We start from the raw sequence: 26,746 nt of genomic DNA, 5'->3' as shown, positions 1-26,746 counted from the left end.
TGCTCAGAGTATTTAGAAAGTCCTGAAGGTGGAAAATCACAAAAGACCCAAAATCTGAGCGGATTTTTTCTGACATTTCTGTCTACATGTAAAGGTAAAAGACAGAAATCATTCTCATTTCTTTTCAGTGATTAAAAATCCTCCAGAAAAAAAAGCGAATTCCTTACAAGTCCCCTTTAGCTCACACTTGTGTACAGCCAAGTGATGGATTTCAAAGGTTACTGCTGGAATATGGTTCACAGCAGTCTATTGCAGTGAGTAACTATCACGTTTACATATCCATTATATCAAAACTACGTTACACTTCCACTGCTTCCTGTTGGTTCACCATCTGGAAGCTAAACAAGCTGGTAGTAAAGACAGGATTCAATTCTGGTTTTATCAAAGGAGCCACACAAGCCTTCATTTGCAGCAGGTGATTTGTACAACCTGAGCAGGCAGAACCCTGCCCCAGAGCCAGCACAGGAACAGGAACAGGAGCAGCCAGGGAGGGACACCCAGAAGCCCCTCGGAACCTCCTCTGCCTGGTGCCACCTCTGTCACAGCAGCCACAGCACAGAGCCCTCGCTGCTTAGGAGTGTCAAGGTTCCAGGTGCTGCTCAGCCTGAAATCCCAAACCCAGCCCCAGAGCACCCAGGAGAGAGCAGCCTTTGGGACCCCAAACAGCACCAGCTCAGGAACAAATTGTGAGTGCCTGAGATAAGAGACAGAGCTTTTTATGATCAAATTTATTTAATTAAATTTCATTGCCTGCTTTACTTGTCAGTCGCACCAGAGACTGCCAAAGGAAACTAAACATTGTACATTCACTACAAGATTCTCTCAAATTTTCACAACTAGTCCAAATCCATGGAAGTCACAGGGCCCCTTTCCCTCTGCCTTGCAACACATTAACAATGGCAGGACACAAACTCCAGCACTGAGGAGACCTGAGCCCTTGGTTCCAGGGGTACTTCAACGACCTGTGTGTGTGTGTCATGTCTCTGCATAAACCACGCCAACCTCCTGGTGGTACAGGACAAATAACCACTGAACTAACCCAGAAAGGAAATAAAAACACATCCCTGTGGGGCTGGAAGGTGGGTGCAGTGCCCAGGTGAGGCACCAGCACCAGGCAGGTGTGGCAGTGCCAGCCTGCACAGCACCAGGACAAGGTGCACAGCACACCTGGCCCCTGCTGCCAGTGCAGAAATCTTTTGTCACGGATGGCAACAGAAATCAGATCCCTCCTGGGAAGTCAGGCAAGGCTTCCCCTGCCAAGAGTGCTGGGAGGAAACCAGGCATTAATAGATCTTTATCTAACTAGTGCTTTTAAAAATACTTTTTCTTTGATCTAACAAGCATTAGGATAATGTCCCCCTGTTATTTGCTCTGAATAGTTCCTTAAACATGCTGAAGACCTTTTCCCTATGGAGTTTCCTACAGGAGACATTTGTTATCCCAGGGGCTCCCACACATCAGCCCCTCACAGACAGCAGGGAAACACGTCAGGGGCTACAACTGAAACTGTCACCATATCTGAAAGTCTACATCTCCCAAAGTGTATTTCCAACATGAAAACAGCTAAAATCACAATTATATTCCATTGCTGTGTGTGAAATCCAGAATGCTTCCATGGCTTCTAAAGGGAAGCTCTCGAAAACAGCCACTGCACTGGCAGGAATATTCCCGGAGGGAAGAAAAGTTGACCCTGTTCTCACTGCCCAGCCTAAGATAAACTGGAAAATGTTCCACAGGTACTGTCAGTGGACTTGTCTAAAAAGCAGCTTCTGGAAAATTTCAAGTTACAAATTACTTTATGAATCACAAGCCATTTTTCCTTAATCTTGCCAATTTTAATGAAGAAAACTGTTAGCATTTCAATGTACAAAAGTCCAATAAAACATGATTTTTTTCCTTTTAAATCAGTGAGTGGGTAAAGTTTGGGTTAAACTTATTCAACAGTAAAAGTCTTCCAATTTCCACTAACAGATTTTTTTTTTCTGATTTGACTAGAGGATAATGACAATCCAGAAATAAATAGCTATAAATACATTCATTGTTCCTATTCCAAAAACTCATCACATAGGGAAGACATAAAACTGAAATTAACTTGTTTGAGTGTTCCTTTACAATGAGAGATGGGCGAGTTAGAGCAAGAGTGACTTGGACAGGAGAGAAAAACAAGTAGGGCAGAAATTGGTCCAGTATTGACATTCATAAACATACCAGTTAGCAAAATTCATCCTTTAAATGACACTACTCAGTTGATTTTTTTTTATTTGCTTGGGGTATACATAATGAAAGCAGTTTCCTTGGAATCTTTGCTAGGACAGGTATAGCACCCAGAGACACTGTAACCACCCCTTCTGTCTGCATGTGTGTGTGTAGTTATATACAGAGTCATGCACCCACACACACAGCCAAGATCCGGCATCGGCGTCCGTCCGGCGTCACTCGTCATTGGCAGCACTCGTTCCTCTCACCTGGCCTTGGTTACGCAGCTGTGGAGAGAGGAAGGGCAATTCCTGCATTAGCAGCTTCTTCACACAGAGCTCCGAACAGGCAGGGAGATTATCTCCAGGGAAAAGCAGGACAGGGCCTCAGAACACCGCCGGGACTGAGAGTCACACCAAAGCAATGCCGGCTCCTGAGGGAATCTCAGCGGGAGCTGTCCTTGGGTAGGACCAGCTCCCCTCACTGGGGAGCCCACACAGATCGGTGGGATGTGGCACCCTGGGGCTGGGATGTTACAACAGTCCCTGTGAGGACAGCAGCAAGGCTGCTGGGCACAAGCACCAAGAGCCTGTCACTCCTGGAGAAGCTGCTCCTGCAGTAACGGTTCTGACACAGTTTAGTGTCTACAAAGACCGGGTGGAACAGGATTTCAAGAACGAATCGTGTTTGGAAGGTGACACTCCACAGCTTCCCTAAGTGACAAGGACCAAGCCCAGAGCTCACTTTGCTCCTGTGTGTGCAGCAAAGCCATGCTGGCATGTCTGACTGTGCCCAGAAGGGGCGGGCGCCAGGGCTCAGCGCCATTGCCACAACAGCAGCACATCCCACACCTCGGGTGCCTGCACTGGGTGAGCACCAGGCACCAGGGCAGGTGGCCAACACTGCAGGAATTCTGCTCCCAGCCTTAATGCCTCCATCAGTGCCCATCTGGTGTGTCCTGGGCACTGAGGGCCAGTCCCACCTGCTGATCACCACACCACTACCGAGCAGGAGGAAGCTCAGGCCCACATGGGTTATGTGGACATTAAGATGAATTCTGCTAGCAATTCCCATCCAAAAGAACATTAATCCCTCTTCTCCTTTTCCATCCAGCAGTTGACTTACACAGCTTGCTTTGCCTCAGAACCTACAGAGAACTCCTCTAGACGTCCGCAGCCAAAGTGCCTCGAACGGAACCCTTCTTACGCATCTGAAGTGAAATAAAACGTGAGCTCCACACACAGAACCTGTCACGCCGTGGTTAGTATGACAGAAGGAATGACCTGCAGGGCCAGGATCAGCTTCTCCTTGGCCAGGGCCAGGGCCAGGACCAGCTATAGCTCAGGGGGTTTGGCCATGGTATGGTATTTCATTTTGGCAAGGAGACCTGGGAACTGGAGAGCAGCTGTAAACAATGCTGCTTGAATTTTTACTAAGCCCACGATGCTCCAACATGGAATCACTGCTCAGAATACCCAGCGTGGCATCTCTACCCTCACATGGGCATGAGAGAGGTTGGTCACAGGGCTTTGGCTGGACCAGATGCTTTCCTACTCTGCACTGATGAGCTAATGCATGTTTCATGGAGCAGAGGTGCTTCTCATCTCCAGCAGCCAGAGACAGAATCCACCAAGGGAAACATAAACAGTGAGAAAAAGATGAACTGGGACAGAGGAACTCTGGAAGAAAACTGATGAGGAATCAGAGAGTAACAGAAAGTAACAAAAGCAGAGATCCTGACTATAAAAATCGACTGAAGATGAAGCACAGGAGCAACAAAAGAACTGGAATGCGCACAGAACCCAGAGAAAGAACAGCTCAGAGCAGAAGGAAGAAAGGGTGTTCATGAGAAGGGGAAGAGTACCAGGACACTGTGTGGGGAAGAACATGCACTGCCAGCCCTGCTTTGTGCCTGGTTTGGCTCTCAGCATCACAGCCTAGGGCAGCCCTGTCCATTCCTGACCACCCTGCAGGGACAGGGGCATGGACATATCCGTGTCACACTGAGCACTCACTTCCCAGAGGTCCTGGCCATAAAACACACTTTGTGGTGTACTGGGGATGTAATGGCAGTTACTGGGGTGAGCACAGTGGATGGAGTAGCTTAATATGAAACCAGATGACAAATTATTTTAGATAAAACTAGAATTCATATTATTTGGCAGTGACTTTTTTGCCCTTAGGTTGTTTAAGGCACTGCACCACAAACCTATGGAAATTACATAATTTATAGGTGTTTGTAGATACCCCACGTGCAACAACTGAAAAAACCCCAAGACAGTAGGTCCCCACTCCTCTCACATTTCACAATATCCACAGAAATCTGGGTTAGTGTAACATCACACATTTATCTTGTGGGGAAAAAAAAAAAAAAAAAAAAAAAAAAAACCACAAACAAACCCAAAGAAACCAAAACAACCCAACTTTTTCAACAATACACATATTCCTGACACTAACATCTTACACAACAAGCTATTTGCAAAAAACCAATTTGCTTTCACAAAATGAGAAGATAGTAAGTAAATATGTTTGATGTTTAAGAGTGAGGATAAATGTTACACCCAGAGACGTGCAAACTGGGCTTGGCTTAAGGTAAGAACTAAAAGAGCAGCAAATACTTTGGAAAAGATATTTAAAAGGAGCTACTTACCAGTGAGAAATGTGAAACAAAACATCCACAGAGACACAAAGGAACAATTTCATCATGCACACAGGTGTGTCAGGTTCTGCTGCCTCTCTCCAGCACACATCTAGTGTGCACTCCTCACTGTCACTACCCTTGCTAGGGAAACTGGATAAAGTCTGTTTCAGTCCAAGGAAGAACTATGGATGTGGAAAAGGGAACCCTTCTGGCAAACATCAGTTTAGAGAGGAGAGCTGTTACGCTTCCTCCTCCACAGACACCTGGGAACAGGATCAGGCATAAATTACAATTGAAGGAGAAACCCTCGTGATTTGAGAGAACAACTGCCAAAAATACCCAAATGCTCGTGAGACAGCAAAAGATCTGCAGGAGGTGGTGAACACCAATCTTGTTCAAAGCTCATTCTGGGGCTGCTGACCCAAACCCTTCAACTTACGGGAAAAGAGCATTTGGTGCTACAGCTCAGCACAGGACCATGAAGAAATGCTTCTTCCAAACCCAGGAAGCATCCCTACACAACACAGGGTGTTCCACGCTGTTTGGAAAGTCCCTGGAGAGCAGGAGTGGGGAGGGAGGAGCTGCAGCTGGTTTGGAACCAAGAGTAAAGATGCACCAGGCACAGCCCATGGAATGTATCACAGGGCCCCTGTCCACAGCTGGTCTGAAGCCTCGGGCAACCAGGTTACAGGTGTCTGGAATGGGTCAAACCATGCAAACAGCAAGTTGTAGCTGAAGACACATTGTGTCTTGGAGAAATCAAAACACTGGAACTGTCTGGGTAACCTGACTGTGGTTTGAGGCATGAAGCAATTGTCAGAACGGGAAGGAAATACAATGCAAATCCAAGAACTGCAAAAATGCCAAAAAGTGGGATTTAACATGGGAAAGGTTCATGCCAAAGGCCATGTTCTGGACTCTACAGAGGAAGGTTTCCTTCCCAACCTAGGGTGGTTCTCTACCTCTGAATGGAGAGAGCAGTGGCAGTGCCCTAAGTCTGAGCTTTCTCCCAAATATCAGGCCACAGATTTGGTCCTCATAGCCACTAAAACAGGCAAACTGAAATGATCTCAGCTATTTTACTGACTTTCTTTTTGGAAGTAAGACTTTGTTTTAGTGTGCTAATCAGAAGTGGAACAGGTGACAAACTTGCTTGAAAACATGCCTGAAGAGAAAGTTATCAGATCTAGTGAGGACTAGAAATGAAACAAAGCAAGACAGGTGATGGAACAGACAGTGACGGCTTTGACTTCCGACCAACAAGCAACAAAAGGGCCCTGAATGGGACTTTGTGCAATGGGTGTGGTGCCATAAACACAGAGGCAGACATCCTGCAGACATCAGAGGTACAAACACACACACAGGCGTGGACACCACACAACTTGCCTCAGCTTCTGCACAGACAGATCTGCAGGTAGAAGCACACACATCTCAAAAAGAAAAAAAAAGCTTTCTTACCGCTTCCAGCTCCTTCTGGGTTTCATCCTCCATCCTCCTGATGTCCTCCATAGTCAGTTCAATCCACTTGTCAATCCAACAGAACAGCTGGCGGTGGAAGTTGGTAAATATCCTTTTTTCTTGCTTTAAGAAGATAAACAAGCATTAGATCACAGGCAGGATATGCTAAAAGCTGGTGAAGTGATAGCTGCTGCTCAGTTTGAAGAGTTAAAATCTTCAAGTGAGTGCTGCTTCACACTGCTACGGATTCAGCACCTCACACCTCTGGATCCAATTTAAATTCACCTCATTTCTCAAATGCTTTAACATCAAAAAAATGAACAAATTTCACTATCAGAAAAAGAGTTTCTTGAAAGTTCAGCCATTCGCATTACTTGAGAATTATGAAGAATGTTGTTAAAATCTGTTCTAATTCCAAGGTGGCAGCAGCCAAACCAGAACAGCCACTTCCTGAAGACTTTGCTATTTTTCCTTAGAGAATTGTTCTGGTAATACCAGTGAAGCCTCACTTCAGCAAACCAAGACACAAATGGTTTCACTGGTGGGGGAAATGGACAGGAATTCCCTGGCTGTGAGCAATAGGAAACTGCACCATTGTTCCTGCTCAAATCCCCACATCAACACAGCCCCAAAAGGCAGAAGTACTTACCTTCTGTATAAAGTTTTCGACTTTGTTCTGCAGTCCCCACCACTTAAATTTGATGGTCACCAATTTATAAGCACACATTTTGGGACACTCCTCATCAGTTGCTAATTCCTTCTGTTTGGGGATAACAGAAAAGAAGTTTTAATACTTAGAAGTTTAATTATTAGAAATTATAATTCTAATTAGTGCGTTAGAATGACAAATAATATAATTATTTTACAGTCAATTAATTAAATTTAACTATGCTGTTATGACAGTAAAATAATTCTAAGCATTGTTACAGAAAAGCAACATTCTAATCAGTAACTTGGGGTTGCTCCTGACAGATTCCCTGTGTTTCACTGCAGGGCACAGCACTGCTCAATTCCTGTGGGGATGTCTGGTGTGGCACACACCATTCCCTCCTGGGATAGACTCTGATGGCTGGCAGGGGGTACTGCCAAGCCCTGTGCTGCTCCTGAGGTGTCACTGGAGTGTCACATGGAAGGTTGTGCTGGGCCACAGGAAATTTGTTCCTCAACTGGAGCTGAGCCAAGTTCTGCAGGAACCATAAGCTTCATTTTTCTGCTGATAAAGACTTCATAAGGCTGTAACAACAGCTCCTAGTACCTTCCAGTTTGGCCCCAGAGGTCCTCTCTTCGTCTTAACTGACTGGAATAACGCAGGATCTTCATCAGCTTTGTAGTCCTGTAATATAAAACACTCTGAGAGTCAGAAAACACCACCAGATTCAATATCCCACTGTGTTAAGTTTCTGCTCATGGCTGCAAGAACAATTCCCTGAGTGCTGCCAGGCTGACTCCATGGCTCCATGACACCTGCTCCCAACACGACAGCCCTCCAGGGCTGCTGCAGGCCAGAGCTGCCCTGTGCTGTGCACAGTGACATCTGCACTGTCCCACTGGGTCTGTGACCCCTGAGAGGAGGAGAAGGCAATAATTCAGCAACCAGCATGCTAAAGCTATTCAGGCTGCAACACATGGCCACGGCTGGGGAGGCAGAAGAGGACAGCAAGAGGCAGAAGAACTCCCTTACACAGTCAGAAACTCTGAGATCCCAGCCTGAGCCAGGGGCAGAGCCCACCTGGTGCTGCCCCACTTGTGGACAGCTCTGCTCACTCCCTGTGCATGGGGGGAAAGCCAATGGGTATAGAGCTGAAAGGGACAAATGCTTCCAACAGATGGATTTACTGAATTTTACTGATGAGGGGTATGAAAATGATTATTTGATAAAGATGTTGTCACAGAAAATAGGAAAGGATTAAAAACTCTGGGCTCAGTGAAAGTAACTAAGGTTTATACTGTGTACAAAAAATTATCTGAGATTACCATTGCACCCACACAACCCAACTGTAACAATTTAAGTTGCTTCAAAGCAGAACAAATGCTTGATAGGTGCTACAGAAAAGCCCAAGAAAGTTTAGCAGAGTTTAAGGTCTCATTTTTAAACAAAGTTTCAGTGAAGCCAAAATCTGCACGGAGTGAAAGAAACACCTCCAAGAGAAGCAGCTCCTGGCTACTGAGGCCACATCAGTTTTCAGCTCCAGGTTCTTCCATCAGCACAGAGCAACAAAGGATACTTTTAGACTAAATTCTGAATCCATAAAGCAAGGCTACATGTATTAACTGTTAATGCTTGCTTTCACAGACATTCTGAGATTTACAAAAACCTATTGCCAGCCAAATGGAGCCGAAAAATCCAGGAAGTCCTCCCAGAGGAATCCGATTTGACTTACAGAACATCAGCTGTTACACTTTCTTCTCCCCAATCTTCTCCCATTGTTCCCAGTTCCTTTAACATACCTATCTACACTGCATATTAAAATAGGCTGAAGAAACCCTAAATTATCTAGAAAACATTACTAGGAGTTCAGACAAACTTCCATATTGAGGACTCAAACATATACTTTAGGAAGTGAGCAGATATCTCCTAGAAGCAGCCAAATAAGTGAAGACATTTCAATCCCACTGCTAATCAGTTTTTTACGAACTTCCACAAACCAGGACTCTCCTCTAGTTCTCCCTCTAAGCTGAAACAACATTCTAGTTTGAAGAACCCACACAACATTCAGCCAGCCTCAGCAGGGGCTGCCACAGTGCTCCACAAGCCTTGCCCTGCCTCAGAGCCTGAGGAACCAGCATTAGCACTGCACAGCAACACTTAAACATTTAAAGCTTTGAATTATTATAATTGCAGAAGACTACAAGCCATCTTTGTCACCAGAATTTTAGTGAAACCCATTTATCTATGATTTTACTGTAATAAAGCAGATGTCCTTTCCAGAGACATCAAAATAAAAAATACCCAGCAGCACACGAGTCCCTGAGTCCCCTCCTGCTGCACTGAGCACAGCACTGAGCCAAAGCCTCTGGCTGTGTCTGAGACCAACTTCTCACCTCACAAGTTATTTCCAAATAACTTGGACAGATGCAATCCACTGGAATCCTCAGGTTCTGCATTGTCCTGGAGGCTCGGTGTGACACACTTTCCAAAAATAATTTTTTAACAATCCTTGTGTGGAAAAAGAGTCACCCTCTTCACAATTAAATCATCTTTAAGATACCTATGCAAATACTACAGCAAAATGTTCTCACAGAAATACACTGAATGTTTTAAATTACTGATCATGACTGCCTTCTAAAAATTACACTCCACCACTGGATAGAAGACACTGTAGTGAATCAAGCTATAGCAATGGATAAACAATTTTGCTCTAGTAACTAATTGCTGGCAGAACTGCTGCTGGTTTGGGGCAGGAACGTGCCAAACACAAACACAAGAATTCCACATCTCAGTGCCAGTTTTATAAATAAAACCAGGTACTGCATTGAGACAACCCTGAATTTATTTTCACTGTGTGAACATCCTGCCAAGGCAGAGCTCACTGTAGTGGTGTGAGGCATGAGGCATTTAAACTGAGCTACATGTGCAGCCTTGATCTGCCTGGTCTATGGAGTGGAATGATTTGTCTGGATAGCCCAGGGACACTCAAGTCCACACGATGCTGTTACCTGCCATCCTATCTCCCAGTGCACAGGGACACTGGTAAAAGGCAACTGTGCTCTTGCATTTAGGACCCACACAAAAATAACCACAGCTGGAAACACTGGGGAAGAAAAATGTTATCTGCGAGTAGGAGTGAAAAGAGAAATTCCAAGAAAATAGATGAATCAGGGTAAAGTTTTCTAGGCTAGAGACAGAAGCTTGGAACCAAGACCTTTTAGAACTTAGTCACCCCAAATCCTGTTAAGGACAGGAAAAACCCTTTATAGACTAAAGCCTAGATGGACAGGAGAGCGTTGTAGGAACTCTTCTCTACACACAAATCCTAAAAGCACGCAGGGAAGAAGACTGGACTAGAGCCAAAGTACAAATAAACAGCAGTTCTTTGCAGAGTTTAAGGAAAATATCTGTGCAGCAAGAGCTTAACTCCTGACAACAACAAGTCCTTCTTAGGAAGAAAAACAGGCAGCTGCTGGAGCAAATATTACAGCTCAAACCCCTGAAGCACTCTGAAAAGCCAGACAGGCAAACATCAGCCTGGAGCAGCATAACAAGACAGAGGAGCAAAACCATTTCAAAGAAATACACAAATACCATTTCACAGGCAGTTTCTGCTCATATTCTCAATATAATATGCATGAATGCAACCATCTATTATAAACAACGATTTAGAGACTGTGAACCACATACAATAAAGCAACATCACAACAAACCCAGAACCTGGACACTTCTTTACAATTCTCATTCTCAGTCTTTAGAACTGCTCAAAGTGGTAACAGTGCTCCTGAGAACTCATGGTTCACTATCAATTGGTATAAAAATTCAGTGCACATATTCAGGACAGAATGTTTTTTAAGAAAACTTCTAGAAGCTACCAGGAAAATTACACAAGTCTGATTATTGATCTGCAAACTTGTGAAAATGGAACTGAATATGGAGTGGCATGACACTAACTAGGTAGGTGGACACAAATTCTGGCTTTCCAGCTCAGGGTTGTATTAGTGTTTTAAGCAAGACAATGTACATACTACTGATGTTATGGAACAAAAAACTCACAAATAGATCCTGTAGAAGGAAGCACCTACCAGCACTTCCCTCCAACACCATCCACAGCTCTGTGAGTGCTCATTCACAGCACAACAGAAGACCAAAATCAGGTCTATCCAAGTATGTCACACTCCCAACTCAGTGCATGATTATCTTATCACTGAAAGAGTCACCAGCACCACTGTGACAAGCACTCGTGTGTTTTAGGTAGGTTCAGCTAAATGGCTTTTAATAAAAAATGTCTTGCAATCACACTCCCATCTCCTGAAGAGTCCTGCAGCTACAGCACAGCTATCAGGGGAACCACTGCCTGAGATCACCTTTGAAAGGATGCCAAGGTTCAAAAGACAAATCAGCCTGGTTATCACGGACTCACATCGTGGTTAAAGGTCTCTAGGAACGAGGTTGGAAGAGATGAATATTTATAAACACCCAGGGCAGGATGAGAAGAAGGGCATAAAACTAAAAGCACATCATATTTGTACACAGATAGGCTGTCCCATGGGATGTGCCACTGCATGATGATTCCAAGGTTCAGCACTAATAACATGGAGCTGTTTAGTTGCCTATCATGATAAAGTAAGTCTGAAATGGAAGAGATCCACCTATTAAGCTCTGTAACCTGAGAATCTTTTAACACTTCCTTACAGACTACAGCAGAACAATTCCTATGTTCCTATATATTTCCTCAAACTGTAGAAAAATGGACAGCACACAGAAACCCAAACTCTTAAGGCATGTGTAATCTGACTGATTTGTACAAAATTGTGATTTTAAAACTTTCTTTCAAGCAATAAAGATCCACCATGACCTAAACAAGACATTTAATGTCTTCATTGTACCAAAATAGCTATAAACCTGATTTCAATTTGTTTTCACTAGACTCTACTTCTCTACAAATTGTTTCCAAAACCACAGCCTACTCTGATGTTAATCGAGTGCTCATTTCTGCTTACACTTTAAAAGGTCTTTCTCTCCTGGGAAGTCACTTTTATATACAAACAAAATTAAGTGACACAGACTGCATGCTGGAGGTGATTAAGAGAAGGCAGGGTTAAATGTGTATCTAAACAAAGTCACAGCTGTCACCCAAATTACTTCTATACATACTTAAATGAGCACGAGTCAGCACATGCATGCCATCAGTAGCTTAAAAAATTCTATTTTCATATTTATGCTGATTGTAGCTCTGAAACTAAAGTAAATGCAGCACCACAGGAGGGTGGAAGACGTTCATTTATAGAACAAGATGATACAACTTGAATACATGGAAACTTTTTCAACTTTGCTGGATTTTATAGATGCAGCTCCATTCTTTCAGTTCTACTGTTACCTGAGGTCATACATCTGAGCTGCTTTTCCAGGTAAAACTATGTTTGAGAAGATAAACGCACAAAAAAACCTTTCCTTTGACAACATTGATAATTTCTTTCCCCCAAAAAATGGAGCAGAACAAAAAAACTCACCCAGTCACCTGAAATGATAATTTCCAAACAAGCTTCATAACAAAAAAAAAAAAATCCAAAACCATACAAAGCACATGATTTCAGACACTACCTCACAGAGTGAACTGGTGATTTCTTGAATATCACTGAACAAAGATGAAGAAAGTGCAGAAAAAGAACATCTGGACAAACAGAACACAGGGTATGCTTCTGTCAGGGAGATTTACTTTCCAAGGCAAATATCCTTCTCTGAAGGCACAAGCCAGCAAGTCAGTCTTGGCAATTTTGTTATGATGTAGCTGAACTTCAAGGGAAAAAAAATCAAGTTCCATTGCCTAAATTTGATAAAGATATCAGCACAAATAGAAATTGTCTCTCCTGAAGTCCTAAGAAGTGAAAAGAGAGAAGACAAAGGCCAGAAACTGCAGACTTTTATAACAGAAGGGACTCCAAGTGTGGGTCCCAGAAAATTCCTGATGTCTAACCCCAGAAGGGGAAAACAGGTAAATAGCAAAGATGTCAGTCTGCAGGTAGCTCAGAGTTACCAGTGTCTGCTAAGAGTTTAATCACAAAGCCAGGCTTTGGTTAATGAAGTCAGGGCTTAGCAAAACGGAGTTTCTGGGGGATGAAACAGGAACAAAAAGTTCAATCACATGGTGAAAATCAATCTCAAGTACTCCTACACAAAAATGGGCTATACTGTGAGTTTGAATCTGCAAATATCTGCTAAAATATTTGCTAAAAGTGGAAATGGTGTTAAAAGTTTGTAAGAAGGGAAGAGAGATGTAGAAACGTCAGAAGAGACTTAAGACTCTGGATGAGACCACTCTGCTCTCAGTTTTGGTACTCTGTAGGTCTAATACACATAAGAAAAAAGAGGATTATGTACTGAAAATAGTTCCAAAGAAATCCTCTCCCCAGAATGTAGGATATCCAGGTATCTACTTACAGAAAATAACAGTTAAACAGTATAAAGAGCCTCTTCTTGCACAAAACCAAGACAAACTGATTGTGCAAACAGTCCCCATATTAGTGCCTACCATTTCCCTACTGTCCATAAAATATTACACTTCCAACAGTCCAGCTGTTACAATTTAACAAACCAGGCAACAGCCCCAGCAGATCCAGATGTGCAGAAAGAACCAGCAGTAATAAAACCAAAGGAGTAAGGCAGACACATAAATGAATGGTTCTGTTCAAGACACTCTTTGTGTCTCTGTCAGGTGAAATCCACACCATTTTAGCTGATTCAGTATCAACAGAAAGCACAAGTGGAATCAGCTGCATGCTACATCCCAGTCACAAGAGCAGAGCATTTACTTACTCCTGGTTCTACTTGGGTTCTATCTGCAATGTCAATATGGACAACCTCAACACTCTTCCATGTGTTTGGATCTAAATTGTGCACCTGCAAAAAAAGAAACAACAACAAAGAAGGAATTATTCCCATGCTGGGAATTCCACAGAGATGCACCTTGTGCAGTACATGTGTGTGCCAGGGAGTTTTTTTAAAGGCAGCATTCTCCAATCCTACCCTTTCCTCCTCTGCCTTTCTCAAAGGGAATGATCTCCACAATAACAGTTTAGTTCACTCACTAATCAATTTTAAACCAGCACAAAACCTTCACTTCTTGTGCATTCAGGAAACCTGGATTTAAGATTAGGCTGTATTCATCTGTCACATTTGTTAGTACTAATGAAACCAAGCCCTAATTAGAACCATTACCAATTCCATAATCCTCTGCCTGGATCTCCTTAGATGAGACATCCTAACCATCCTGCAAGATCTGAAAAATGCTCTTCTTGCTTTACTCACTGCTCAGGCATTGACTTTATGCAGCAATTATCCACCATCACCATGTATAACATATTTTATCTATATTAATTGTACAATTGCACTAAGGCTTGGTATCCAAAGCACAACTCACGTTCTCTGTTGTTCCCAAATCTGGTTTATGCCAGGTCTCAATTTTTATGAAGAAGTCATCTTTCATGTATTCATTCTGCGAGAATTAAAAGCAAAAAGCAGAAGTCTGATTACACCTCTCTGCTCTAAGTTTAGACAAATGTTACCTGCATACAAGACACTACTAATCCCTGACTAGCAGCACAATCTACTGAAATTACCAGAGAAACACCCCCTTACCTACACACAGAAATAGGTACATGATAATCTTGAACTAGAGCAGTGACTACTAAATGAAAACCACTCATGTTTAAGAAATCCACTCTACCTGTGCACACCAATAGAAATAACTTTGCCATTTGCTTTCCTGCTTCCTCAACCCTGAAGTTCTTTACCTCAATGTTCAAGTAATTTTCAAATTATTAATCCAGCAGTTAGATGTTACTGTACAACACAATTAAAATCATAAAGCTGAATCATAATAGTCCAGCTGCCACCAAATTGTACATCTAAAGACAATGACAGAGCCCTGCTGATCCAGAAGTGAGAGGGCACAGGTATTGGTATGAGTCAAGCTCAACAACTCAAACTCACTTGTTACTCCTTGTGTCACATTCACATGGTAACAATCTACATCATGTTTGCAAGTGAGCAGATAAAGCAGTTTAACATTTAACTAATAAGGTTTTAGTAAACAGGTCACCAAAACATGTAAAACGGCATTAAAACCTTCATGATGTGCCTCTCATGCATCCTAAAAAACCAAACTCAAATCCTGAGCTGTATTGATCCATTTAGATTCCCAGTTACCCCATCTGAACTGAGGCAGGAATTCATTTTACAGCAATGGCACTTCAGACAGGCAGGGGCTGATTCCATTTCACTGCTCTTCCTGCATTCAGGAGTGTAGAAGCCTCAGATATGTTGCTTTTCCCCTCTCACTTTTTTTAGCATTATGTCTTACCAGGACAGACATTATGCATCTGTAATGGCAACTAAAGGCATAAAACAAGATGTAGAAATTGAAATAATTTCTCTGACAAATTACAGTTCTAATTATAGCCACATGCAGACAAATTAAGTAACAGGGAGCTCTACACCAAGAGTCCTAGCAAGAAAATGGTAATAGTAATAACATACAAAATATATCCCAAAAACCCCCAATATATGACTGGTAGGATTTCAAATACTCACTGTCACAACTGGTGTCGTTGGAAAACACAGGCAATGAAAAAGAAAAGAAAACACAGAGCATTATTGGATGCAATTGTTTCTAAAAGGTCTCACATATAAAAACACCAACAAAAGAAAACATATTGGGGAGACTCACTTGTTCTACAATAGGGATATGCATTCCAGGCCTTCTCATGGAACACCAGGGAGCCTTCTGGAGCAATCATCCTTACAAACCCTGGGACTTTACTGGGAAAACAAACACAGACAATGTCTTTAAAATCCTGCCAGCTGAAATTCCTTGTTGGTTTCTTACACTCCAATAAGAAAGGCACATTCTACTCAAGCATTTGAGGGGTTATGATATAACCTTGTCACCTGTAGTGAAATACACAGGAACTTCAAAACCCTTCCTGATCACGGCATGATTAAGAAAAAAATGGTAAAGGTAGTAATTAGGTAATTGAGAGTGAGCTGTGTGATCATGAGGAAAGCTGTGCTACCCCTCCTCTTGCAGAGCAGCAAAGACACCTGCTGAGGAAGAGCACTGCACAGAGCCCTCACCTCCAGCTCCCTGGCAAACAGCTCCTGCAGCAGGAACTTTATGTCCCACTCACCCCTGACTCCTGTCTAGAGCAAACACACACAATCCTTTCAGCATCCCAGAAAAGTAACCCACATATTTTAAATCCACTGTATTTCACATTTCCCCACTCACCAGATCACTCATGCACAATCCAGCAAATCACAAAGTGGCAGGAAAACACACACAAGTGTCCCAGAATAGCAAACAATGGAAGGCTACCCTCAACTTTAAACATTTCTTCCTAAATACGAAGGGACCACAACATACATCAAGGTTTTTCTCACCTCTTTAAATGATAGATTTTGTGAGTATATTGTCCCTTCTCACCATCCTGTTCGTAAGGCTCGTTTTTTAAGACCTGAATTCCTTCTCCACCTCCTGTTTCGTTTTTGCTTGCTTCTGCCACAGAATAAAGTTGCCCAACTTGATACTGAGGAGAGAAGACAAATGTCAGCACCAAAGTTGGCCAAAACTTTTAACACATTTAAAACAATTAGCTGGCTCCTCTGACAATGCAGCAGTGCAACAAAGATTATCAGCAAAACAAAATACACCACATAAAAGGTATTTAGTGAACTCTGACAACTTTTTGGCAACATGTGTCTCAGCTCATAAACACCACGCCTACATCCAGGTTGTTCCACAGCAACCCAACACTTTGGTGCACACCATGACTTCATTTTTCCCATCCCAAGAGCTAAGTGTACTTGTCATTCTTCACTGCACCAAGAAAAAAAAATCAATTTTGGGTTTACAGATTTTGGAGTGACTGATTTCCAGCTCTGAGCCTTCCCAATCCACACTTCCAACCAGCTAAATGCTGCCCTTACAGGACCCAGGAAACACACACTACAGAACAAGTGTCATGTTTCCCTCAGAAGCACATTCAACACCCTGTCAGGACAGACATCCTATCATGGCTCTCATTTTAATGTACTTCAGTGCCATCTGAATCACTGGCTTCAGATCTGGGAAGACAATTCCTACACTTGTGGCTTCAGGAAAAGGCTTAAGAGTCCCTCAGTCCTGGATGAGCAGCAAAGTGCTGCCACAGGGCACAGCTGTACTGGTGCCAGTGGAAGGCTCAGAACACCTCCACACCCTGTGTTGCATTTGTTTCCTTGGAAATCCCTTGATCAGAACAGGGCTCACACGTGTGGCACTCATCTCTGCCAGCACAGCTACAGCACAGGGCATGTTTGGACTCAGGTTGGTCACATTTCTGATGCAAAATCCCCTCCCAGCCCTCAGTCTGAATAAAGCAGGGAGGATCAGGACATACCTCTTGCACTGAGCAAGGTAAAACCACTCGGCTGAAAGAGGAAAAGAAAAAATTCAGTAAAATGAATCATTACACTTCACTGCAGATAAGAGATAGAAAAGAGACATTCAAGAAAGAAGTGTCAAAAGGAGCCAATTCAAGTTTTCTCTTCACAAGCCTCTCTGAGAGAGAGGCTCTGGATATAATGCATCAAACCCAAGCAAAGTTCAACGCCAAATACATTACAAAAGGAAAAACAAGGAATGGAAGATGGCACAAGCTGCACAAAAGAGCCAGGAAATCTGGGAATCTACTTCCAGCTCTGTCATAATAACTTTATGTTATGCTAAATTTGTTTATAAACTTTTGAACCTACACACACTACCTTTACTACCACTGGGGCTACAGTCATCGGACTTTGAAGCAATTAGCAGCCAAAAGGAGGGACAGAGAACCAAACCAGCTTGTGGTTTGCCGGCAGGAGCCCCCCAGGGAAAGATCCACCCAGTGGCGTGGAGCTCCCGCCGTCACCAGACCGGGGAACCGGGACAGGGAAGGGCTGCGGCCCCGCTCCGGGGCTGTGGCCACTTCCATCCGAGCCGCTTTCTGAGGAACACGGGGGAAATTCCCCGCGGCCCCGCCGCCGCCCCACGGCACGACCCGCGGGATGGAGCTCGCGGAGCCGCCGGTGCGGGGCCGCGGCTCTGGCTGCAGGCGGAGAACGGCCTTTCCCGTGACGGAGGAGCGGAGCGGCCCCGCAGGAAGCGGCGAGCCCGGGGCCACACGGCAGGAGCGGCGCGGGCGGGCCCCGGCGGCGGCGGGCGCGGCCGGGGCAGACCCGTCGGGGCGCGGCCCGGGCGGGGCGGCGGCGGTCGCTGTAGCGGTACCGGCGGCCCCGGTGCCGGTCCCCTCAGCCCCGGCCCCCCCCCGGCGCTCCCCCGCCGCCCCCACTCACAACTCCTTGATCAGCACCATCTTCCCGCCGCTCCGCGCACGCGCCGCTCCCCGGCCAGGCCCCGCCCCCGCCCGCGCGCCCAATCGCGCTCGCGCCTCGCCCGGAGGGGCGCAAGCGCCGGGCGCCGCCAATCCGAGAGCGCGCAGCTCCCGCGAGCGCACACCTCACCCGCCAGCAGCCAATCAGAACGCGCCGGGCCGGATCCGGTGCGCATCCGCCCTCCCGTCGCTGCCGGCTGGGTGACGTCATCGCCGGGCGCCGCACGCGAGGGGCCGGTGAGGGGCGTGAGGGGCCCGGCCCGGCGGGGAGCGGGGTCTGAGATCGGGGCCAGAGAGCGGGAACAGAGAGCGGGGCCGGGCAGGGAGCGGGGAAAGAGAACGGTGCTGGGGATGGGGGCCGGTCTGGGGTGCGGTGCCGGCCGTTTCGGCCGTGCTCGGCAGCTGGACGGACCCTCCGCGCTGCCTTGCGGGCGGGGACGGGCCGGTGTCGGCCAGCCCGGCTTGCCCGCTCCGCGGTGTGGGGCCCTCACGGACCGGCGCCGTTGCCGAATGGGGTCGCCCCCAGCCTTCCCAGCGCATGGGAAGTGAGAAGCTGCAGTGCTGATGAATTTCGGGGTACCCAGTTCCGCGATTCCGGTGTCACACCGAGCACCGTGTGCGGCTCCCGGCCTGGGCACTGTCGCTGTCGTGGCTGCACCGCCACTCTGGCGCTGCCGGCCCCGTCCTCTGCCTCTGTCCCACCGGGGAAGGTAAAACTCCCATTTACAGTCCGTTTCAAGCAAAATCCTTCACCGGCGGATCCCAGTCAAGTCTGGGTTAACCCTGTATTGCCACGCAAAGAAAACCACATCAAATCCGTAGCCGACTCGGTTTCCGCGGCCAATGCTGCCCTCTTGTGAGACTTTTTTTTTAGCCTCTATTGCAGTCACAAGAAGGACGACAGGGATTAATAACGACCTGACAAGGTTCAAACAAGGTTCAGCCAGGCTGGGGCTTCGACCTTCAGCTGGCATTAAAAAATACGAAATGAAAGGAGTCTGCAAGTCTAAAAACTCAGAGACATTGAAAGAAGGCTGAAATCAGCCCCAGATGGAGCCCTTCCAGGCTGTGAGGAACCTGCAACGCTGCTCCTGGAGGAGAGGAATTCCAGTGCTACCTCAGGGGTGCTGGACAGTGTGACAGGGAAAACTTCTACCCAGGCTCCTGGTTGGGGAACAGAGGGATGGAACCACCCAAGGCATGATCTGTGTGTGGAATTTGGCTTTATCCCAGTTTACGTAATAATGGAAGTTATCCTGTGGCAAAATGTTGCCCTAAGAACAAAGCACCCAGGAAACATACTTCCACTTCGAGGTTCTCAAAAACTAATTTAGGGAAAACCGCAGGATTAATTTAAAATAATATATTTTTAATATACTGATTTGCTTTCTAGTTCCTAAGCATTAGCTTTCAATTTTTCCCCCAGATGTTTTTCACAGCCATGCAGACTTGCTTTCCCTTTGTTTGAAATGCACACATAAACACAAAACCGGGTAAACTGGGAAGAAAAAAACCAACCACAAGCTCCACACTCGTGTTCCAGTGGTGCATCCTGTTCCCCAGAGGTGACCCGTGACCCTCTCTGCAGCCCCCTGGTTCCCCTTTCCCTGGAGCCACCATCCCCCACATTTCCTCTGCCAGGAGCCAGAACCAAGGAGGCATTTACACAAAGGACAGAAATCCAGATAAAATTCAGTGTTGCCAAACCTTCGTCCCCCACAGAAATGGCTGTAAGGAATCCCCCAGCAGGCTGTTCCTACAGACACACATTTCCATGGAAGTCCTTGGATGTGACTCAGGCCTTGCACTGGCTGTGAGGCACAGCAGTGATCAGGGCTGTGCTGGGGCACAGCTGCACGGGGTTGTCAGTCCCTGTTTTCCCCAAGCATTCAGGATTTTCCTTTATTTGGTTTTTCAAGGCGCTGGCAGCGTGCAGTCCCTGCTGCTGCTCCTTCCCCATATGGAGAACATTTGGTGTTTGCTCAGTCCCCAGACCCTGTTTACAGCTGCATCCTGCCACACACGACAGTGGCACAAGCGGCCACATCCCGCTGACCCCGGAGCTGGCACAGACAAAGCTCCACCACAGCCCCAGGACAGGAGGGATGCTTCCTCAGGAGCTGCTCCTCATGGCAAGGCTCCAGCCCAGGCTCACCCTGTGGCAGCACCAGCACTGCCAGTGGCCCTGGCTGCTCTCAGAGGAGAGTGTGTGGTCCTGCAGCCCCAGGACAGCTTGGTGTGTTTAGTTTCATGTCTCCAACACGCCCCCACAGTACAAGGGCACCTTTCACATGGGGGGAGGAGGAAGATTTAATTCATCGAGTTCCAGCTTGGTGTGGGGAGAGTCTCTCCTCCCTTTAGCACTGGGTTGTCTCAGGACCCTCAGAACTCCTCCCAGCCCTTTTGCTGCTGACTACAAGAGATACAAGCAAATAACTGGTGCTCCCACCACCTGTCAGAAGGAAAAGCCATTCCAATGAGCATCGGTAACAGTAACACTGCACAAAAAGGGGAGGAAAGTTCCAGAGGGAGCTGAGGAGAGTGGCCATGAGTTTCTGCCACAGGGGACAGTCACACGGGAGCTGGGTGTGGGCAGAGCCAACAACCACCCTTCCCCAACATCCTTCCAGATCAAGAGACTGAGACACTGAGAGAACTCATGCTTTAATAGACACTGAAATCACAAAGAAGAAAAGGCCAAATGCCTTAGCAATTTCAATAAAAATATGAAAATCTTTTTACATGGTAAATTTCATAATATAAAAAGTTTAATGCTGTCTGGAAACAGAGTTTTCATTTACAAAGAAAGTCCGTAGAGGCCAAACATGGCTAACACTGCACATAGGGAGAGCGAGTGCTGAAGGGCTGCTGCTGGGAAGCCTCTGCTGACCATCCTCTCTGGGTCACTGTCTCCAGTGCTCTTCTGCAGCTGAGGGGACGAGTGTCCACACACACGTGCAGCCCTGCTGGGCAGCATGGCAATGCAATGAACCCAAAACTGCTCAAACCCATTTTCACCATCCAGCTGAAACTACCAGTGCTTCCTAACAGATTCACAGACACCTCTGTGCCCCTGGATCTGTTCTGCAACTTGGAAGAGATGTTCACAGAACGAGCTTGCCCTAATGAAAGAAAATATGGCCTAGAGTGATATGCATGGGTGTAGCACCTTTTTCCTTGTTTCAGTAAGGTATAATTACACAGAAGGAAAACCAATATCAGGCCAGAGGTACAGGCTAACCAACAAAATCAAATTAAACTAGATTTTGATCACAGGGGTTGTTTACTGTTCCCATTTAGTTGGAGCTAAAGACAGTCAATAAAAAATTCTGAAATCTCACACAGTAAAACATACAGGGCAAAACCAAAACATTCTATGGCCTTGGGGAATGGTTGCATGTGGCAGGTTTAATGTGAAAGTGGTTAATACCTAATTGTTATTGCTCACTGTATTACGCAGTGTTGTCACTTGTACCATGCACAAATACAACAACGACAAATGCATTAAACCCACAGAAGGAATTCTAACAGCAAATGGAGAACATGTGATTTTCATTTCCTGAATTTCTCCACGTATTGGGCAAACCTGATAAAACTCTTTATTTCCTCACAAAGGGGTTGTTTCTCATTCAGGAGGTGGAGGAGTGAGGGACAAGGTGTGCAGTGTCTCCCAGCCACGAGTAAGCATGCATTTCATGGCTCCTGGCAAGCCAATGGAAGTGACCTGTGCCAAGTCAACGGAGACCTATTTCCCAAAAGACTTGTTCTAGTGACACTCACCTTCCATATTTATACAACATCAAATTCCCCAAATACTGAACTTTCTCTACATCCGAACCCTTCCCTGCTTCTAATGCTCCCCCCTCCTTAAAAACAACAGAAGAACCACTCCCCCACACCCCCCACCCCAATTTAGCTCTGTCTGAAAGCTTTAAGCCAGCATGAAACCTGCTGGAGCACAGAAATGGGTTGTAACAAAATGGCAGCATAGAATTTTTACAGGTTAAAAGATCCTTTAGTTATGGAAGTAAACTACAACAAAGAGGCTTATTTCTGGCGTGTTATGCAGCACTACAGGGAGTATTTGCTGTTGCTATAAACAAAAAGCTGCCCACTTCCATCCTGGGTGTTCCTGGGATGTCGTTTCAAAAAGTTTATGCTGGTTAGAAAACAGAGCAGGTCACATGAAGTCTCTCAGCAGTCCTGTGACCACAGCAAGTGGCATGATCAACAGCACCACTGTCTCCACAAGGGGCAGACACTGTGCTGACTCATTTTGGCCCACTATTCTGATTTTTCCTGCCAAATGACACAAAGGTGATGTTTAGCACCAAACCATCACAGGAAGATGTCATGTACAGACAAATAATTTGCATCATAATGAGTTGAACAGATTGACTCAACTGTTCTGCTACATTGTGTATGAGTAGGCAACTACTCCTTCTCTCTGCACTGAAAACTTTGGTGATCCTCCCTCTCCTGTTACCTGGCTGTAACAACCCAGCCCAGTATCCTTTGCCTTTAGTGTTTGAGTTCATTTCTTGCAATGATAAAAAGGAAAACATTCTGAAACCAGCAGACTCCAGAATATTCTCACAGCACGCATCTGATTATGCCCTATGAGTAAGCTGAGCCTAAGCATTTTCATGTTTCCATATCAGAACTGAATTTTCTGCCCTGTTATCATGCTTTTCCTCCAAGATCCCTAAGAAAAACCACAAATTATCAGATCCATGTTTACAACAAGAGCATCCAGCCATGCTAAGTACAATTCTCTGCATCAGCAACATACCTCTGGTACGTCCACAGAGCTGCCTGCACTCTCCATTCAGCTGCAAGACTGGAAGTTGACTTTAAGATCCAGCTAAAACTCAGGCCCTAATGAATTCAGCCTCACAACACCTCTGTGAGGTAGGTAGGTAAGTATTACTATCCCCATTTAGATAGAAAGGGAAGACGAGGCACGGAGAGGTGAAGTGATTAGCCTTCAGTCACTCAGCAATTCTGGGAGTGCAGAATAGACACCAAAACCCTTGGTGATACAGTGCTCTGACTTCACAGCCTGGGAATACCTTGTGTGGATCTGAGCTCACATGGCGGGGCCAATGTTTGCCACACACCCACGGCTTCAGTGCATGTAAATGATCACTGGGATCCTGATCACATCACTGCATTCCACAGCCACTCAGAAACCATCTCCAGCCTGCCCCTAACTCCTAAACCCCACCTAGCCTGGGGAAGCTGACTCTCATATTGCCCTGGGGGTGTTGTTGGTCACCTTTCCTCCACAAGTCAGAGGGCACTCAGGTTCTGCATCCAGCCCCTCCACTTGCTGCCTCATGTTCTGGCTCCAGCTGCACCAACAGCTGCTTACAGCTGCACACCTGCTCCAAATGAAACTTGTTCCCACACCTGCTCCAAAGGAAACCTGCCTCCACAGCAGGGAAAAGGTTCGCAGACCTGCCTGCCCTGAGCCCTGGCAATGATTTAGCAGGACCAAGGAGGGATTTTTTTGGCCTGGTGATGTCTCAATCACACACACTGATGTCACATTATTGCCTGCTGTGGAACTGCAAAATAACGTTCTGAGCTGCAGCATCTGTAATCCTTTTCTGTGCTCACTGAGCAGAGAGTGGTGTAAGTACTGCCCAAAACTTGCCAGGATAAGAAGTTCACCCTCACAATGTGGTGTGCCAGAGAGACCAGAGCACTCAGTAAAACCAGAACTTGTCTCTCTGACACACACTCACTACCACACTTGCAGGGTCGCCTGGTTTGTTAGATCCCAAACATTTCCTTTGAGCAGACCAACCAGCAAAGTCTCATCTGAGGGCTTTCCCTCTAAAAAAGTTACCTGAGATGCAGATTTTAGAATGGGGCACCTCTCTCCTCTTGTTTTTGTTTCACCAGTCTCTAAATGATGCAAGAGAACTGCCAGATCCTGCTGCTATGGCGTTTTACTGACAGCAGTTTCTGGTTTGGCCAACCTGGCAGAGGTGTCTAGAGGCGTGTGGTCTTCTCCTCTGTCAGCCTTTGAAAGCAGTCGAGTAAATGGCTCATCCTTCTCCAGGCAGAGACTTGTACCTATGTTCTTTGTGGTACACAGGAATGTTCTGCCTCCTCTCCCTTTCCTCTCCAACCCCTGATATGTGTAATTTCTGTACAAAAAGACAGCTTGAAAACTTCTGGTTAAGAAATACGAGGAGGTGGCTTAAAAGCCGGTATTTAAGAAACAGACAACCAGATGCTTTGCACCTGCTGCTGCACAAATACTGAATACTACAAACCTGTTATCAGGTGAGTCTGGCCAAGGTCCTGATAAGGGAAACAAAAACCCATGTGTGTGAGGCCGTGTGCCCCCACAGTGACAGCAGGCCAGCCTGTCCCATCCCTGGGCACTGCCAGCTGAGGGCATGACCACGGCTGCTTAGCTGCTGGTTCTGTTTTGGTAAAGGCAAGTGGGCAGAAGCAAATACATCAGCAAGACTTTAAGTTATCAGCTGGTACTCAGGACATTTCAACATTTGGAGGAAGGGAAAAATCTTCCCGGTGACAAAAATTTGTACCCATTCCCAGCTGGCAGCCTCAGGGGACGCACGGCTCCCAGAGTGTTGCCAGGAGAGGAATGAGCTGATGTCATGGCATTTGTGGTTTCAGGGTGTCTGTGTCCATTTGGAGGGATCTTCTGTGGTGAAGCAGCAAGGTGTTGCCCAAGAGACAGGTCCTTCAGTTCCAGCTTCTCTGCACTTTCTTCTTTGCTGTGTCGTGGTGATAAATTGAGCAAGCTGAGGACATCTTTCTTCGAAGTCATTGTTCCAGGAGCTCCTCGGAGAATCTTTATTGGGCCAGTGGAGTGGTGGGGAGTGCTTTGCCAGAACATCTTTAAGTTGTGAATTGCTTGCACTTTTTCATCGATGGCAGCCAATTTTAATTTGTCTATGTCTGGGGCATCAGCTGGGCTTGAGCGAGCAGAACCAGCAGAGGAATAAGAAAGAGCAGGAGATGGAGTGCTGCCACCAGGAGACTGATGGCCCGAGCTAGGAGAGATATTTCTGGGTGATTTAGAAATGTGAGCACTATAAGGGGAGCTGGGGTACTTGAGTTTAAAGGGAGGCTGCTCAGTTAGAGACCCATGTGAATCACAACCTGGAGACGGCTGCCCACTGTACTGGCCTGTGCCTTCTCTGTTTGACATCTCCGACGTCGTGGGGCTGTTGTAGCCAGAGCTCACCTTCTGAAGGGATGAACTCCTCGTTGGAGGCTTTGGTTTAATTGCAAGAGGTGAGGACTGGTTCCTGTGGCTGGAGCTGAGCGGGCGGCTGAAGGCGCTGGTCTCCGAGGAGCGGAAGGCGGACACGCCGGCCGGGCTGGCGGCCCCGTCCTCGGAGCTGTTGCTCTTGCTCAGCTGGCTGCTGCTTCTCTGAAGACGTTCAACAGCAATGAGGTGACTCTGAGTTTCCTCCAGAATTTTCTGGGCCAACTCTTGCGGATCAAGCTTTGGATTACTGTCCTCCTGGGATTTGACGGTGCTGTCGGTCTCAGTGCTGGACTGGTCAGATTCCCCAGTGTCAGAACTTGCAAGTTTCCCAACTTTTTGGAAAGGTGAATTTGGGCTGGGGATGAGAGTCATTTTAACAGGAGAATTTGGAGTACTTATGCTCCCTTTGGAGTTGATGGACACTTTAATACCTCCATTCTGACTAGTTTTGGGCTGTTTGTGATCAGGGGAAAATCTTGGTTTTATGTTTTCTTGGTAACTGGCCAAAGGCTCATTGCTGATTATAGAGAAACCTTCATACTCTTCCTCATCTTTGCTGGCTGCAGTGGCTTGTGGTGACAGCTGGCTCTGAGCTGCAGATCTGTGTGGATAGATATTCTTGGGCCTCTCATAATCCTGCCGTCCTCTGTGTCCTGCCCCATCCAGCGTGTTCTCTGGCTTGGAAACAAAGCTCATGGAAGAAGCAATGGAGCTCAGGCTGTACACAGAAATGGCATCTGAGGCAATGCTGTCTGGACAGGTAGGAGAGAAGGGAGGGTTCTGATACTGGGGTACAGGGTTGGAAACAGACTGAGCAGAAGCCAGTGACTCCAGTGATGAGGAACTGTCCAGACTAAGGCGCTTGGGCAGCTCTGTAGAATCTAAAAAAGAAAAGACAACAGTATGTACAAACATGCCCCTAGATACACCATAAAATCAAACAAAACCAGGTAACATTCTATCAGAATTAAGAGAAAATGCTACAAAACATGCAGTCAGGCTCTACGCTATCTCAGAACAACCAACTACTACTCAGGTAAGGAAAAAGAAGTGCACAGTCCAGGCAAGAACTTCTGTCCAGGTATCCTAGATGGAAGTTCATTATCATTTTACATCTCAAAACAAAGAATGAG

General features: G+C 46.0%; 2 protein-coding genes across 4 annotated transcripts in view; both read right to left on the bottom strand.

Moving 5' to 3' along the window:
• Positions 1-713: 713 nt before the first annotated feature.
• On the bottom strand, positions 714-18,377 carry PITPNB (phosphatidylinositol transfer protein beta). Its single transcript, XM_066331509.1, has 11 exons — positions 18,318-18,377; positions 17,384-17,414; positions 16,386-16,531; positions 15,673-15,764; positions 15,537-15,544; positions 14,365-14,439; positions 13,761-13,844; positions 7,551-7,628; positions 6,945-7,055; positions 6,296-6,418; positions 714-2,483 (listed from the first exon to the last, which is right to left on the bottom strand). The coding sequence occupies exons 1-11, from the start codon at positions 18,335-18,337 to the stop codon at positions 2,433-2,435; spliced, it is 819 nt and encodes a 272-aa protein (XP_066187606.1). The 5' UTR covers positions 18,338-18,377; the 3' UTR covers positions 714-2,432.
• Positions 18,378-21,002: 2,625 nt separating this feature from the next.
• TTC28 (tetratricopeptide repeat domain 28) overlaps positions 21,003-26,746 on the bottom strand; it is a 108,423-nt gene continuing 102,679 nt past the window's right edge. For all 3 annotated transcript variants that reach the window (XM_066331508.1, XM_066331505.1, XM_066331507.1), the window contains one exon: positions 21,003-26,494. In XM_066331508.1, the coding sequence (XP_066187605.1) occupies positions 24,873-26,494 (1,622 nt within the window). In that variant the 3' untranslated portion in view covers positions 21,003-24,872. The remainder of the gene's footprint in view (positions 26,495-26,746) is intronic.

This window comes from Sylvia atricapilla, chromosome 17, assembly GCF_009819655.1.
Source record: "Sylvia atricapilla isolate bSylAtr1 chromosome 17, bSylAtr1.pri, whole genome shotgun sequence".
NCBI classification, from domain to species: Eukaryota; Metazoa; Chordata; class Aves; order Passeriformes; family Sylviidae; genus Sylvia; species Sylvia atricapilla.
Note: the sequence above shows the minus strand (reverse complement) of the source record. Positions and strands in the feature narration are given on the sequence as shown.

Excerpts from the sequence above, each read along its gene's own strand:
- PITPNB (XM_066331509.1), bottom strand. The coding sequence starts at position 18,337 with ATGGTGCTGATCAAGGAGTT. Across the intron at positions 15,765-16,385 it reads AAAATCTATCATTTAAAGAG|TAAAGTCCCAGGGTTTGTAA; the intron begins GTGAGAAAAACC and ends TTGTTTTCCCAG. Across the intron at positions 6,419-6,944 it reads TCGAAAACTTTATACAGAAG|CAAGAAAAAAGGATATTTAC; the intron begins GTAAGTACTTCT and ends ATCTTCTTAAAG.